At 39.2% G+C, this 18184-nt stretch overlaps 1 protein-coding gene across 11 annotated transcripts in view; it reads right to left on the reverse strand.

Annotated features, from left to right (window-relative positions):
* The window catches only part of NFIA (nuclear factor I A), a 775047-nt gene that overhangs the window by 93959 nt on the left and 662904 nt on the right, over positions 1–18184 (reverse strand). For 4 of the 11 annotated variants that reach the window (XM_085602454.1, XM_085602457.1, XM_085602460.1 and 1 more), the window contains exon 7: positions 14376–14504. The exons of 4 other annotated variants lie outside the window; for them this stretch is intronic. In XM_085602454.1, coding sequence (XP_085458580.1) covers positions 14376–14504 — 129 coding nt within the window. Of the gene's footprint in view, positions 1–151; positions 176–14375; positions 14505–18184 lie in introns of all 11 variants that reach the window. 3 more of the 11 variants (XM_085602456.1, XM_085602455.1, XM_085602459.1) reach the window with 1 other exon arrangement.

An 18184-nucleotide genomic window follows, 5' to 3' on the forward strand; every position in this document is an offset into this window, starting at 1 on the left:
GACCATGCCGGCTAAACAAATCACCTTTCAGAAACGTGATGCAGAATGTAAAATGTATGGTGGTGACACAAATGTACACGGGTGAGCATGTGTATAGATGTTTAATGAGCCACACTGCTTTTAAGTTACATAAAGGTCAAAGGTTTCTTACTGTATCTCCTTGCCATGGTGGAAGCTAAGAGCGAATAAAGGAAAAAGATAAAATAAGGCAAAATTACAACTGTGTTAGAAGATAATGTAAAAGTTTCTTGTAAGGCACAATAGGAACTTCAAGGACGAATATTGTGAGCTATAAGTAACCGATTAAAACAAGAAAAATGGAAGGATGCTTGGAATGTTCAGTACAGGTACCTGAAAAAGGCTCAGAGTTGGGGTTAGCATCTGAAAACTGACAGCAAACATAGACTCTGCGCCAAAATAAGATTTAAACAATCTGTTACCAGAATAATTACTAGATAAATATGTCCCTACAGAAAAATGCGTACCCTGCCCGCACAAATACTATAGAAAAATAAAGTAGTCATACAATAGGCTGGATGTCTGGCCAGATTTGGAAAGTTAAAACAGATGGTTATCTTTTGTAGGACGGACGGCATGAATTGCGGCTACTTTGGCAGAAGAGGTTTTGGGTCTATGTTTATCCATTCTACGTTTTTTTAGTTTACCAATTCATGTACAATCCTGCCAGCATCAACAGGGAAGAGAGAGAGACAGAGGATGGGAGCATCAGGATGAGTATTCAGACCATAGCTGGACAAGGAAGACAGTCCAGCGGCGGCTCCTCCGCTAAGGCGGAGGAGCATTGCCCCTCTGTTTCTGAGCAGTGCAGCAAAGCAAAAAAAAAAATGATACCAGGTCATTGTTATCATTTTATTTTTCTCTACGGAGCCAGGTTGGGCGGAGCTGGGCTTGCTTCTGTCACAGTGCAGGAGTAGAAGTGGTATATGCACCTTAAGTTCACATGATGGTTTGACCAGCCGTCTTGGGCCATCCAAACACTCATGCACATTTAGCATGTTCTCCACCGGGCGGCAATGCACAGCCTGGGTGGAGATAATGCAAAGGCGTCGAACCAGGGCACTCAGACCAATCATGACGCTGCTGTCATGGTGACAGCAGCATAGTGATTTGCATAGGGGGAACCTGGGTGCTTCCTGCTTCCGGGAGCGAGGAAGAGTAGACAACGAGGAGAAACCTGAGTCCTACACATGTAAGTGATCTTTATTTTTATTTTTCACCTCCCTGCCCCACCACCCCCATTCCGAGGCGGCCGCAACAGGAAGACACGTAAATTATTAAATAAATTATTAGTTAACAGCTTGTTACTTCCTCTTCCTCTTCCTACTGACAACTTCAACTTCAACTTTTCTTCTTTCACTCAGCACCACAACAGCCACACAGATCTCCCTCCTCTACCAGCTCTTGGTGCTCCCACAATTGCAAGATAACCACAACTTCTTGTCCTAAATACCACCTTTCAGCGATACTTTATTCAGATTTTGTTTATAGTTCTATTCACGTTAGCATTACCGATACACAGAATCATCGCGAGAGAGTTTTCCTGAAGTACACCCTTTGCTTATTAATCGGTTGCCTGTGGTTGATGGGAACTATTGTTTCTCTCCAAGTCCAATTTTGCATTACATAAAGAGGAACTAAGGAGCAGACAAGCTGAAAACTGTCAAGTTTATTAAAACTGTTGATAAATTCCAATTAAACCATTCATATGAGGGATAGAGGCAGTTTATTAATGACAACGGGAACCAATACAACACAAATGTATTAAATCTGCACCCGTTGAAATACTCCTATGTACAGGTGCTGATATACTTCTTTTTGCTCTTCACAAACATTCCCAGTAGTAGCCATGTAAAGCTGCGCTAGGTGCATGTTTCTCGGTATACGACTGGGAGTGTGATGTGACAAATCCTCAGAGCTCCTATTTTCCCTCCCAGAGGAACACATTTTTCCTGTGGAGAAAGCCTTTCCTCTAATCCCTACCAAATGAGGGAATTATCCTGGAAGAGGAGTGTAATAATTAGGTCAGGCTCCAACACAGTCAAGTTGAAGAAGATGTCTTTATTCTTCATAGAAAGATCCTATCCAACAGCATCCCATCAGCTCCAACCGCTAACTAAGAACCAACCTCCCATCTACATTCTACAGAACCTTGGTATGTCATACATAGCAACAACACCAGTATGTCATACACGGTCACTACAATAGAAATAGAAGATGCCACACATCTCCCTTCCCTATAAAACAACATAGACAACAACATTAAAAATAAACAACAACATTAATGAACATAATCCTCTAAATAATTAGGCTGTGAAGAATATCTCGAGGAACGTCGTATTCCCACAACCGGATTAGTTGGACTCTTCCTCAAAGATTCCTCTTTTAAGGTTCTGTGAACATCTCTCTCATTCATTTTGCCGTGTCCATCTTTTAGAACTACCACTCTGTTCAGATTCCATACACGGTGGTCTTGAGTCTTGATAGCATTCCTAAATACTTTAGTAACCGTCATGGGTTTAAAATATTTTAGATTTGCATTTCCACTTTGTCCAGGTTTTTTGATTGCCACTAAATCACCAACTTTTACCTTTAAAAGCTTGACACAATTCCTACTGTCAAAATTAATCTTCCTTTTACTGACTTTACTATCTTCCCTCTTCATTAGTTCATCTTCACCACACACATCCACTCTACCCTTGCTCACACTGTACTCATTGACCCAACACGACTCCAAATGTGTGTTCGGAATCCTCCTTCGAAACAAAACAAATGGGGTTTTCCCTGTAGTCGAATGAGGAGTTCTTCTATATTCCTCAATTTTCTTAAGAACTTCACCCCTCCAATCCAGAGCTAGAGCTTTAGCAAGAGTAATCGTTTCTGTTAACACTCTGTTAAACCTCTCTACCATCCCGTTGGCTTCAGGATGATAGAGAGCACATTTCTTATGCAAGATCCCACAAGAACTCAAAATTTCTTCCATTTCTTTGGAGACAAATTGTACTCCATTGTCAGATAAAATCGATTTTGGCAACCCCTCTTTGCCAAACAAGTTTTTCAAACACTTAATGACATTCGTAGAGTCAATATTAGTTAAAAAGAACACCTCAGTCCAACGAGAGTACATATCAATTATGACTAAGAGATAAATCTGAGAACCCGAAATGTTAATTGGTCCTAATATATCCAAGGAGATATCATCCCATGGTGACTTTGGTCGAGACCTAACAACCATAGGCTGCACCCTGGGTACCTTGGATTTATCACTCACATTGCACAAAACACAGTCACGGATTTCCCTCTCAATAAACTTGTCCATACCTGGCCACCAATATGATGAACGCAGCCTTTCTTTTGTCTTCGTAATCCCAGGATGGCTAACATGACCCAAATTTACCAACTCCTTTCTAAGTTTCTGCGGAGGAACCAGTTTCGTACCCCTGAATAATAAACCACCATCCACCGCAAGTTCATCCCTCACATACCAGAAAGGTTTAGTCCCATCCGAACCACATTTCGCACTTACCCAGTTAGTCTGGATTACATTCTTAACCTCTTTGAGAGTGTCATCTCCTGCAAACTCATCGGATCATTTCTCTTGAGAAATATGACTAGGTTCCACCGTATAAACCCACTCATCACAATCATCAACATCATTACACTCACTACACTCCTCAGACACCAATCTTGAAAACACATCCGCAACCACATTATCCGCACCAGGAATATATTTGATTAAAAAAGAGTACTCCTGGAGACCAATTATCCATTTAGTAATTCTACTTGATATCAAATCCAAACCGTTGTTCTCAAAAATCTCCACCAATGGCTTGTGGTCCGTTCTAACCTCAAAATTAACACCCCACAGCAATTTTTTCAATTTCTTTATAGCCCAAAAGATTGCTAGTGACTCGCGCTCAACAACCGAATATCTGGTTTCTGGTTCCTTCAGGCCACGCGAAAGAAACATAATAGCTTTCATTCCTTCAGGACTCATTTGTTGTAACACGGCACCAAGCCCTTTTTCACTTGCATCAGTTGTCAAAATAGACCTCAACTTAGTATCAAAACTCTGCAAGAACGGCGCACCCGCTAACTTCTCCTTGATAGTAGAAAATTCTTCCTGACATCCACTAGACCACACAAAATTAGTGCCTCTCTTAAGAAGAAGTCTCATGTTTGATGTTAATTCTGAAAACCCTTTAATAAACTTTGCATAATACTCAATCATGCCAAGAATACTCATAAGCTCATCTCTAGAGCTAGGTGCGGACAACTTTCGAATCGAACTAACCAAGTCTTCCTTAGGTCTAACTCCCTTTCCAGAAATGTTATGTCCAAGGTAATTCAACGAATCTGTTCTAAACGTACACTTTTCGATCTTTATCGTCAAATTTCCATTACTTAACCTTAAAAGAATATCCTTAAGCCGCGAATCATGTTGCTCTGTGTCATTACCAAACACCAGGATATCATCTTGGTAAATGCACACACCTTCAATGCCTTTAAGTAAGCTCTCCATAACCCTTTGAAAAACTGAAGCCGCAGAAACGAGAACAAAAGGCATCCTGATGAAACGAAAAGTTCCAAAAGGCGTAATAAAGGCTGTAAGATCTCTACAAGAAGGTTCAAGTTCAATTTGGTGGTACGCTGACGTTAGGTCGATCGTACTAAAAACCTTAGCTCCCCCCAATAATACTAGTAACTCACTGATATTAGGCAAAGGATATCTGTCAACAACTACATTTTTATTCAATTGGCGCAAGTCTATGCATAGATGCAAATCCCCATTGGCTTTCCATGCGGCGACCACCGGAGAAAGCCATTCAGTTCCTTCCACCTCTTCAATAATACCATTTTGCTTTAACTTCTCCAATTCTTTCATCATCTCATCCTTAACAGACAAAGGTACTCCCCTGACTTTACAAAACGAAGGTATGGAATTATTTTTAAGCTTAATCCTATGTTGATAACCCTTTAAACAACACTCCAGAGATCATAAGCGAGCACTGTGTGTCGAAAACTGCTACCTCCTTAAAGCAGCTCGCGTTTATTACGAAACTGAGAGTCAATAAATGTTGAAAAATAGATGCAGCCTTAAAACTTGCAAATTCACCATCACCTAGGAGAATGACGCGTGTTAGGATCTTCTTCTTGCAAAGGCTGCCGACTACGCCAGTGTAATAATTAGGTCAGGCTCCAACACAGTCAAGTTGAAGAAGATGTCTTTATTCTTCATAGAAAGATCCTATCCAACAGCATCCCATCAGCTCCAACCGTTAACTAAGAACCAACTTCCCACCTACATTCTACAGAACCCCGGTATGTCATACATAGCAACAACACCAGTATGTCATACACGGTCACTACAATAGAAACAGAAGATGCCACAAGGAGCTAATCCACTCCTTGGCTTGAGTAAATCTTTAACTATTTCTATGACAGAAGGGGGTCAGACAGGAGTTTGGGAATTCACAGAAATGTATTTGCTTGCGGTTGTTTCCAAACTTCCAAGGCAAACCACACATTGGAATGCTTCACTTCCACCACCTGACTGGGATTTATCATGAAAGATTCCTCCACACTGATGACTGAGAAATCTGCAGTAGGAAACAGACTAGCACCTGTCGGGATTCTCTTTGTGAATTTTTGGCATGAGTTTAAAAAAACTGTATTTTCAGCTAAAAACATATGTTTATGGTCGAAATTCCCTTGTGAAGAGGCCTCTCGATTTTTAGTTGCCAGTGGCTTCAGTTTATGACATAATAATGAGTAGCACAATTGAACAATAAGGTGAAATAAACTAAAATAATGAGCCCATTATGCTCTGGTATTAGCTAAGGAAGCAACACTTCGAGGAACTACTTCTGATTTCTCTAGACATGGCATTTGACCACAAAGACATTCGACATTGAAATGAAAATTGCAAGAAAAGCATTTCACATAGGCTAGCTTACCCTTGTCTTATGTATATGAATATGTGTAGGTGGACTGAGCTATATAGTAACAGGTTGTGGCTGAGAGGTTAGAAATTGGAAGAGGAGTGGATTTAGGTGCAGAGACAGTGATTGGGCAGCGTTGACCTCTTCAGAGGCAATCCTGCATTAGGAAGGGATGTGCAAAAAGGAGGCGTTGCTTGAAAGGATTGGTCGTCAGCTTCTTCCAGAAGAGGAGGAATAGTAGTGTGTTGAATCGGGACGGGAATACAATTACATCCCTGTAGAGGGATAAAGGATGATATCTTGTTAATTTGTTTCTGCAATTTCTATTCTCAAGCCCGGCAATGTTGCTACGGTGGGTGTATTGTTGTTCACTAAATACTTGAGATACGGTGGAGTGATAAAATTCACAAACCCTTGGCTAGCTGCACCCTGAGACGCGTGGGCCTTCCTGCACATCAGGGGCATATGTTATGCTCTGCTTTGTTCCTTAGGTTCTCTGAAGTGTTTTGTCGATGGCACAACTTGACCTTGTAGTGTACTGGTCTTCAATGTCCTCAACTACAGAACAATCAATTCATGAGAAACTATTGATTTTTCAAAAGTAAAACTTAGAATTAGAAATTGCACACATCTGGCAGAACTCAAATAGCACAGGTCCAAAAAGAGTTACTTGAAGCTTCAGCAAAATACTTACAGGGAGCCAGTTTCTAACAGTTATTATACAACTGTTTATTATGATGGTAATTTAACTTGAACTCTTAATGTGCACCTATGGTTTCTATCTGCTGTCACTGAATGATTTTAACTATCTAGCCACTTCCAGTCTTAGACTCTAACAACAATGGAACAAAAGAGAGGTTTATGCCATAAGGTAGTCATTAGATCTGACTTGTCAAAGTTCTGTCTCTGAAAGGGTAATACTTTATCAAAGTGTTGGAGGAATCAAAACAGTACATCATTAATTATTGATTTCAAGACACCATAAGTTGGTCTTGCACTGCAAGGTCAAAAAGACCTAAAGCTTCAAACACCGAGCTACACTGTAGGATAGTAAACTCTATAATATACTCACACTGCAGGCAGATTGAACTAAATTGATATTTAACACTTTCCTAAATCAATAGTATCATATGAAATAATCTATCCTGGACCAGTGCATAATTTCAGGTTTAATTCACACACATATAGCCACTTTATGCGCAATAACCTTTCAAGACAAGCAGTGGCAAAGGTTAAATGCTAAGGCATGTAGGTAACCATATTAAAGTGGGACAAGAAAGACTTACTGTATTAAGGGCTCCCTAGATGTAAAGCAGTCCCTCACAAAGATCAATGCAAGCACTTGAGGAGGTGGTGATTCTCAGGGCTGACATGATTGACAAAGTCTCAAGCCAATGAATGAAAGAGGCTGGTGGAAGAAAGCCAAAAGTTGAAAGGGGTGGGCCCAAATGCCACTCTATTTATATTATAAGCAGTATGTCTGCTTGACAGCTGAGCTGTCAAAACCCAGACCCAAAAAACAGGGGACAGTTTCTGCTATTGTCTCAGTGGCCCTAATATGCTCATCAACTCATTATTACAAAAGGAAACAGATAAGAGGAGACTGATCAAAAATATACTTGTGTACACCTGGAAATAATTTGTAATTTCCACCTGCGTAAATTATATGTGATTCACAAAAGTGATTTACATGTAGGGATACATAGGCTGCGTGTGAGCAATATACTCCATTGAGGAGTTCACAATACACAGATGGTTTTGTATTTAGATTATTTTGTAAGTGGTTCTGCAGTGGTCAGGCTACTTAAAGGTTACACCTACCCAGTAGTAACATCAAGGGAATGCACATTTGGAAGTGCATTCGCCATGCATTATTGCACAGCTAGCATAAACCTGAATGCAAATGGTATAGAAAGTTTGAAAAAGTGAATCGAAGTGCTGAAATTTTAAAGGGTTGGTCTAGAAGAGGGGAGATATCTACTTTACAGTAAAAGTTGGGATTTTTCTTTACTCCACACATTAGTTTTGCACTGAAAAGTAAGGTTATAGAAAGGCATAAATTATCAATGCAAATGAATAAAATATATCTATAAATACAAACCACAGTATGTCATATTTGCAGTCAAGCAGGTCAAACTGTTTTCTGAGTCACCCTAATATTCAACCTATGAACAGGCAGACTGAAATTATGCATTTTTAAATGTTTTATGAGCCGATTCCAATTTATAAATGTCTTTTTTTGGAGGTTATCTGGCACAAGGCAAGGGATATATAATGCAAAAAACAGGACAGAAAATCCTCAAAATAATGTGTTTGTTTTTGGACCAGGTCTTATCTAGTCACTTGACCAAAGAGGAAGTCAATTTGCAAATTTTGCAATAATGATATTTAGAATTATTAAAGGGTAATGGTTGTCACTGAGGGGTTCTGAGCGACATAAAATAGGTAGGCAACAAGAGCTTCAGAACCCCCACTTAAAATCCAACTTTACCCTTAAGGAAGATTTTAAAATACAAATCATTTGAGTCCAAACTTGACATCCCTATCTGTTCCCAATCAAAGCTTAGCACCTATTAACCCAGTAATGAGAGAGATAGGCCTTACAGAAGTGAAAAACAAATTTAGGATTTTTTCACTACCAGGACCTACACATGTCCTACTTTTTAAATAGAATGCACCCATTTTAGGGCCTACCCTAGGAGTGACTTGTGTATTAAGAAGGAAGGTTTAGGCCTCGCCAAAGGTTTATTTTACCAGGTCGAAATTGCAATTTAAAACTGCACAGCAGGATACAAAGGCAGGCCAGAGACATGTTTTAGAAGGGCTACTTTAGTGGGTGGACAATGAGTGCTACAGGCCTACTAGTAGCATTTAATTTACTGAACCTGAGTACCATATACTAGGGACTTATAAGTAAATTAAATGTTCTAATCAGGTGCAGGCCAATTTTATCATGTTTTGGGGAGAATGCACAAGCACTTTAGCACTAGTTTGCAGTGGTAAAGTGCACAGAGTCCTAATGCCAACAAAAAGAAATTAAGAAAACAGGAGGAGTGAAGGCAAACAGTTTGGGGGAAGACCACACCAAGGATGTCAGGTCTAAATGACATGGAGAGTCAACAGTACGAGAAATCAAAAGACACACTGATGATGGACAGAATGCAGAGCAAACCAAACATTCACCCCCAGTGAAGAGGTCTGGGTTAAATCCATTGCACCTTTGCTCACCATGTCACCCCATTTTAGAACCAGCCATATGCAAATCAGTCTTGAACCTGTGCCTCATGGGAACAGTCCAGCCCAAACTGCCAAGCCAGGTCCTTCCTGAATCGGAAACAAGCATCCTGGGACTGGTTTCAGGGCATCAGCCCTCATCAACCAGGCTAGCTTGAATCCAGTGGCACAGTGAGCCCGGGACCCACGTATGGGCATACCCGGCGAGAAAGGAAAAGACACACAGATGATGGACAGAATTCAACAGGAAATAAAAATTGCAATCAGACCAGCAGAATTTTCCCAAAACCCTGGAGCTGGAAAAAGGAAGTAGGTGAAGAAAAACTTTAAGAAAATGAATTCTAGCCTGGGCACATGTAACAGGATAGTTTACAATTAAGAGTTATCAAACAAAAAACAACACTTACTCGTCTTAGATCTTTCTCACGCTGACTTAGTTCTCTGTGCTTTACAATGTCAAAGAGATGCCACGATGGAAAGTTAAAAGTACAAGATTCTTCACCAACATAACAGGCTGTTATGTAAATACACTACTTACTGAAGTGGTCAGCAGAAACCTAGACGCACATTTTACTGTTCAACAAATTAAATCTTCCACCCTGTAAACTGCATGTCTGATGAAGGGAGCTAGTCTGATTGTCTCTCAAACCTCAGAAATATTACAAAATTCAATTTTATAAAAGGAAATGCTCAGATGCTTTCTGGAGAAAACAAGTTATTTACCCGGTCATCTAACCATTGTTTATCGTCAGCCATTCCCATATCAATGCCCACAGAATCAACATCATATCCTATGCTGATGACACACAGCTCATACTCTCAAGCTCCTACCAGACGTCAAACACCCGGACCAATTTCTCAACCTGCATGGCTGAAGACACCAGATGGATGAAAACCAACTGACACAAGCTGAACACGGCTATGATGGAAGTAGTAATCTTAGGCAAAGACATCTCACTTTGGGACTCAACCAGATGGCCTGCCGAACTCGGACCCACCCCACCCGGCAACCTATGCAAAGAATTTCAGAATAGTATTCAACACCAAACTCACCATGACTGGCCAAGTAAACACGGTCTTCGTCTCCTGCTTCCACACAATTAATATGCCCTCGAAGATCTTCTAATAGCTCCCCATCAACACTCGCAGAACCATCACCCAAGCCCTCATCACTAGCAAGCTGGACTACGGTCACACACTCTATGCTGGAATCAAAACTCAACTGACCTAAAGATTCCAAACCATACAAAATGCAGTGGTCAGGCTCACCCTCAAGCTCCCACCCCACACACCCATCACCCTACAGCTAAAGGAGCACCACTAATGAGCACTCCTCAAGCACCCATACAAAGCCTTACTTAACACTGGCATCATGTACCTCAACAACGGCATAAACTTTCACAAGCCTACCAGACACCTCAGCTCAGCCGGTCTCCTAATCGCTCCCCTCCTCCACATACGCATAACCAGATCTGGCGGTCTTCAACCTGACTCCTGAAAAGCCCTGCCCCTGCACATCAAAGCCTCCTGCTCAGTTCTTGAATTCTGCAAGCAACTGATAGACCACTGCCTTCCAGACGAAATATACCGGTAAAGTATTTTTCAAAAACTAAAATATTAAAGAAGGTATCAAGCGCATCTACATCCTATTCATCTGTACAAACTATGGTGTACAGCAGCAGGGTAGCTTCAGAACACTTTTCCCGCACAAAAGTTTGGACCACATTAGAAAAAAATCAAGGAGATGGAGGTGTGAGTGAACCCACACACAGAAATAATTTAGGTGCAGTAATAGTAGTTTAGCTTTATGGCTGATAGGGTGGGGGACACTCCAATGTTGGAATAGACTGAGGAGTGGTATTAGAGAGTCCTGGAGTGCAGATGAGGAGCCTTTCCCAAACCTGGCCAATCCTTACCTTGTATTATGCTATCCCTCAGACAACACTGATTAGCTGATCCTTTGAGGGAGTCAGACTTAGGAATTCAACCACTTGCAGTAGTAACCGGATGAAGGAGAAGCTTCAGCTTAAATTCTAGAGGTGGCAGGTAATAGCAATAGTAACATAGGGAGAAGCAAGAGTTAGAAGTGTCAAATTAATGGTCTATAGGTAGTTAAATGAGCTCATTAAGATCAAGCAGAGTTTCCTCACTGCTTCTAAGAGCAGAATAAAGCCCAATTTGGGTAATCTGGATAGAAGAAGCAGCAACAGGTACCTTCACACGCAGGAAGAACAACACACTTACTCCTAGTATAATAACACATTCAATATTCAGTAAAGGAGATTTATTCACTCCTTCTCCTATGACTTGTAGCGCCTCCTCTGAAACCTTCTGAGTAGCTATTGACTGACCAGAACCCAATCAGAATGTAGCAGCCTGATGCAGACAGTTTACAAGAATACAAAACATGCCTTTCCTTTGCATTATTGAATGCACCTGCATCTGTGCCAGAATAGACACCTAAACCATATGACAGCATACTACTAAAAATAGATTATACAGCAATGTAAAGACACCCATTTGCCCCACAAATGAAGAGACAGTGCAAGGGAAGGGTGTAATGTTGGGAAGTTGCCACAGTAGTCCTAAAGGAATTTGACCAAGCATCTATATTCTTTCACTGCTACAGAGTATGCCTAAATGCATTGCCAATGACTAGCTAGCAGTACCTACAAGTATTTGCATAGCTAAAACATAAAACTGGCCTAAATAACCGCAAACATTGACATAAAGGAACAGAGATATTGCGAGTTCACCTAATTTCTAAAGGATCTGAAAACTCAAGTGTGGGAGGAGAGCTAAATAAGATGGATCACTGAAGCACTGGTATATGTGTGCCAATTCTATGAAATGTAACCCCATTGTCTGCATTTCGTGTGTGTATATATATATATATATATATATATATAATGCACTCTATAAATATTGAATACACTAACCACGATTCACCAAATCTAGACAAATTGTTGGTTTAAATAAAATGGGGAAACAGGCACTGTGCTCTACTTTTTATAGGAGTGACACATATAAATGAGTTTACTGTCTCATAACTACTTATTGCCCCAAGGCCTCTAAATCCCTGTGACTCAATGTCAAGAAAGCTATCTTGTTACTTCTCAAATAAACACATGCATATGTGTCTGTGGGCAAATCAGTTTGCAGTTCTAAATCAAAAGCCTTGACTGTACTCTTGATAATCAATGATTCATGGTTGCCCACAAATTATTCAAATCAAGGCTTGGGAAAATGTAAGCAAACTCCTGATACTTCAAGATTAGTCAAATCTGCTAAAAAATAGAATACAGAACTTGAGAAGTGATGCATCGCTTAAAGGCTTGTATGCGCACAAGACATGTACACACACACCCACACACACGCACACACTCTCCTCCTTCACCAAAATAAAATGTTATGCCTTACTATTATGTTTTTTTATCTTCTGCTGAATTTCCTGTTATCTATCGTGTTTTAAACCTTTTGTGAGTTTTCTTTACGCTCACTATACTTCACGCCTGAAACTCAAAGTCATGTCAAAGAATGTCAGGATGTGCAGTCTGTAAACCTGTACATAGCACCAAATGTTCAAAGTAAAGGATTGCATGTTTTTATGGTCTACAACTCCATGAACAAACCTCAGGTCTTAAGTGATAAAATGATCAGTCTTCAGCTGCATATTTCATAAAGTAATTTACTAGTTCTGAGCCTTTTAATAAGAGGATGCAGTGATACACAACATAAATTAAAGAATTGAATTAACTGTAATCCACACCACAATTTTTTTAGGAACAAGTACACAAGTGACAATTGATATAAAAGAATAATGATCCCTTACAGCAATGTCTTTACATCTAGACATCTTCAGAATCTCTCTTGCAAAACCCAGCCTGTTTTATGTAAGCTAAAACCATTAATTGAATAAACATGTACCTCTCAACACTTAACAGGGACTGCCAATACAGGTATTTTTTAGCAAGAACAATAGTTGTCACTTGTACAAACTAATGTTCGAACTCTTTGGCCTGTTCTGCCTTAACTCAAAGCAAACATTAGTAAAGGCAGAAAAAGATCTTCTAGATCTTCTTAATGTAATTAAGTATAGCCTTCTTCCTTCCCCAGGTTACAATTAATAGCAATCAACAGAAGAGACAACAAGGCAGTTGCAACACCATTAGTACAATGTAAATAGTAGTCAATCAATTAGCTTAAGTTGTTTTGCTTAGTTTTCTCATGAATCAAAATGTGCTGTGAACGCTGACACCTTAAGGTCTAGAACAATCCACATTTCCCTCACTGTTCTTTTGAGGATACTTGACTGTCACCTGGTGCCCTCAAACATAATCTATGGGGAGTAAACCTGCTGTTAGTTCTAAATGATTAAAGATGCAGTGTAGAGCAGAGTTGTTCAGGATATCTTTCAGAATTAGAAGGAAACTATTGGAATGCAACAAGGTCTCTTAGAAGACAAGAGGTTTTCCTCTAATGTCGTACTTTTGGAAAACTGATCCCACATCAAAGGTAAATGTGGGAGGTACACACAGCACCTGTTGTGATTTGTGAAGGTGCATGCTATAATGCTCAAATGTTTCCAAAATGACATAATTTTCACTTATAACATATACATGAGAATCACACAGCTCTTCGATTCTTTGAAAAATGTACTTTTGGAAAAATAATACGGAAATCCATGGGTTGGCTAATATGAGCCATTGGGTAAGCAGACAGTAACAATTGAATTATGCCTCCTGCCAATAGAGTAAAAATCATGTTAAATGCTTCAGTTAACTATAGAGTGAAACAGAAATCCTAGTATATTTCACTGTGAGTTTGGTTATGATCAAGACCAGAGGATATGCTGTGGATTAATTTATGTTGGGCAATCTCTCCAAGACAGGAAACTCGTCATCATGATAGCACATTATTAGTGGGAGCAAGTCATATTGTATAAAGCAAGACAATAAGTCATGCTTGATTTGATTTCATTGCTCGTATGCTCCCTAAATATTTTGACAACTAGCATTTTTCCATGAAATTGCAAAGCCCAGACAAAATGTGATTCTGGTGTTAAAACCGTATGATTTTATAGGACTAAACTAGGGTAATTTACAGAAGGAAAACTGAAGAACTATACGGTAAGCAGAGATCAGCCTGCTTTTGGGGAGGGGCTCCTGATGACAGCCTCACCTCTGGGTCCTGTAATGACAGGTCGATGATGTTGTGTGAAAGCCGTTCCAAGGGAGGAGGTCTGCGAAGGCGAGGGACTGCTGAAACCAGACTTCTCTGACTTCTTTAATGTAGTAGGCGATGGCATTCCTGGCAAGAATGATTGATAAGTGCAATTTAATAATGCTAAGTCATGGAACGACAGCAAGGTGAATGGGGTGCAGAAGCAGCAAGATGGACCAAAAGGACAAAAGAATTGAAATAGAAATAGAATTCCTCAAATGAAATAAAGCTCTTCTTGGTTCATGGTAAGGTTTTTAAAATTAGGTTCATTTATGAACGGAATCAAAACCATGTGAAGATAATGTGTTCAGGCTAAACACTGAAAAATGCCAAATGTTGACTCAAAAGCATGGACTGATTGTTGAACCTAAGTGAACTAATTAACATTCGAGGTTTTTTAGGACATACAGAGCTTCCCATCTGTAAGTTCAGCCTTTTTAAACTTGGTTTAAACTTGCTCTTGATTTTCCACTTCATATATGTTTACAATTCAACTTAACGTATGAAAAGGAAGTTCTTTATCAACAGTAACTTGAAGCTAACTCTAACTTTTACAAGTTAGACAGCGTGGCACAAATAGTCATCCATGTAAAAAACTTAATTTATGTTTACTGATATACGGTCAGCAAATATTTTCATACTCTGGTCTTCATCTATGAAACAATTGCAAACACAGTCTTCGTCTTATTAAACACTTCTGACCGTGATACTATTTCTTTCATTGCTTAATGTCATTCTTCAAATATCTAGACACTCCTGGTTTATTTTAGAGAGCGTAAAAGCCCAGCATCAAGATCATTCCGTCTTACCCTATGGGCATTATTCACCAGAAGAATAAATGTTTAACGTTGACTCCTTCAGTTCTTGCACAGTCTATGCTTATATGTTTTGATGAGCTCTCAACAAGCTTGCTACTGCATTATACTGTGCCCATAATGCACAACGAACGAGGACGAAGTTGTGCAGATGGAGTGTCTGTAACTCAATAATGTAAGATTTGCAGACAGTAATTTGACATCTCTGCTGAAGATTGTAAAGCTGGAGCGGAGTTAGTAATTTTCAGGAGAGCATGGCTTTATTTGCAGTAGGTAATAGAAAGTAGGAGTTAATTTATATTTAGTCCCAGTTTTCTATCCCATGTAGAGTTGAATGAGGATGGTAGTCTCTTCAAAATGTACCACGCATCAGTGATAAGCAGATAACCCATAGAGTGTCAATGTGGAACCACCCACAAAAGGTTGTTTCTATATCTGTAGTTATTATTAAGATGTTTGCATGTATTAGATTCTAATTATTTCTAAAGTCTAACAGAAATGTATATGTATATGTTGATTTCAAGTATAGGTTATTCATTGGCAGTGGGCGAGGGTTTTTCTTCTCATGTGTAAGAGATCTCAGTATTTAAAGATGTTCTCTTTAAGACCAAAAGTGATTTACCCAGCATAAGAAATAAAACTATGAGCTAATAGAGCATCTAGAACATGCAATTGAAAGCCATCCCATGCAAGCAGGTTTGTAGAACTAAGTGGAATTGAGCCCAGTTTTAGAACTTGTATTTCAAGAACGCTACCATGGTTTGCTACGATTTCCGCTGCTTGTACGACAATGTTATCACAATTTAGAATTGAAATTTAGCATAAAGACAACGGGTTAAACCTTTTTTTTCCTCAAATATATCATGTATATTGGGAGTTTTATGCAGCCTTGCATTGCAAGTAACATTGCTGCTTTTTTCACATTACTCTGTTATGATTTCAATATTTTAATTCTGTAAGTGACCAAGAACCAATCAATAAGAAGAGCTGTACTTGTTTTTCAATTCTGCATGTTGTCCTTTAGGGGGGGAGGGAGTGACAGTCAACATTAGGCAGAAAAGCGCAAAGCAGGTTAGGGTTATTCACAGACTATGTTGCACTAGCAGGTTATAAGTTGCATGTTCTGACAGCACAATTCAAACATTTATTAAACTGTTAATACATAAATAAAGAAAAAAACATTAAGCAGTGCATGCAAGAGAAGAACCTAAGAAGAGGTGATACAATGCGCTGTTCTTTTCAGTGCCTCATCCCTCTAGGACCATATCCATAAGAACGCAAAGCTTAAAATACTAAATTCTTCATTCAAATGTCCAATCCAGCCCTATTGTGTGCAATGTTAGGTTAAATTAAGGTATACTGCAATTTGGTTTTGCCAGTCTCTTCTGCTGGCTTTTCTTCTCATTTGCTACAGAAAATATGTATGAAAAGTTTGGAAACTTGTAGCTCTTATTAGCTGGTGCAAGATGGAAGTGGGATGACAAAGGTGTAAAAGTGAGTGTAAACATGTCTTAGAATGTCGGGTTACTCTTTTAGCTTATAAATACCTACGCTAGAATTTACATGGGGATGTTGAAAAGATGTCCCTTCTCTCTTTTGCAATGAGCTTTGCGCCACTTCAAGGCTGAGTTGTTTAAATTTTTAGGAAATGTTTGCAACAGATAAACATAGAAAGACATTTTATGTTGTATCCAACTATAAATTAAGTGCCTGATTTAGATCTTGGCGGATGCGTTACTCAACGGTGACGGATATCCCGTCCACTAAAATATAGATCCCATTATATCCTATGGGATTTATATTTCGGCAGACGGGATATCCATCACCGTTGTGACAAAGTAAACCATCCGCCAAGATCTAAATCAGTCCCTAAGTTTCTAAAAAGAAATGTATTTGTTGTTATGTAACTTTCAGGAAGAAACCACAAGTTCATAAAAAAAAGGGAAAAAACTGAGCAAAAACAGGAGTTGCTTAGAAATGTAAATATTAATATGATTTCGAGTTTAAACAATGCCCCGACTGAATATTTCGAATACCATTTCATACTCAGTTAATGCATCAGTGTTGTGACATTCTGTTAAATGTCCATATGCAAGCACAAATAAAACATGCTGTTCGACAGCTTCAATAGGGGTAGCAAAGAGCTCTGTGCTGTGGCTGAAGCTGCAAGCTCGACTAGTTTGCAGTGGGGAGGGCGCTACAGACAAAAATGCAATGCTAGTATTGTTACTGCATGACTGACTGACAACCAATTCACCGGCCAGACTATACAGGATCCTTCTCCTCACATCCAACATGTTGCCTAATGAAGACCGCAAGGATTCCCCATGGAAGGCTTTTAGCCATAACTGTGACGTATCACATTTACTATTCAAAGTGTAAAATGACAAAATGTGCATACTTTTTACTGTTTATGCCGCAACTTGAAGCCCAGCACTGGGTATAGTTTGTACAAAAGGTTCATTTTTATGTAAAAAAAAATAATAATAATTTGGCGGCTTAATATTAGTTGCATTTAAACCATACAACAAAGTACAGTGCATATAACAATTAGTAGGGTCTTCTAAAAATAAGCATTAACTTTTGTGACACTTCAACTGTCAGCTAGTACATGATACTTGCTTTGTAGTAAATTATAGGAACATAAACAAAATTACAATTTACGTTCAATGATGACTTAATTGAAAAACTAACTTATAAAGAACAGCAGAATTAGTAAAATTGTTCTGCCTTTTGTCACAAATGAGTACAACAGACATTAGGATCCGACCAAGAAGTCTAGTTTATCAATATATACATATAACAAGACATACCAACAACAAACATGCACTAACTCCTCCTGCAAGAAACATGTTCAGCCATACAAATAATTCACTAGCCCTTTGTTGAGAGGTTCAGGTAAGCAAGCATTCTTTCAAAGGCTATTCTCTTACATATTAAGGCTATTCAAGG

The sequence above is a fragment of the Triturus cristatus genome, chromosome 4_2 (genome assembly GCF_964204655.1).
Source record: "Triturus cristatus chromosome 4_2, aTriCri1.1, whole genome shotgun sequence".
Lineage (NCBI taxonomy): Eukaryota > Metazoa > Chordata > Amphibia > Caudata > Salamandridae > Triturus > Triturus cristatus.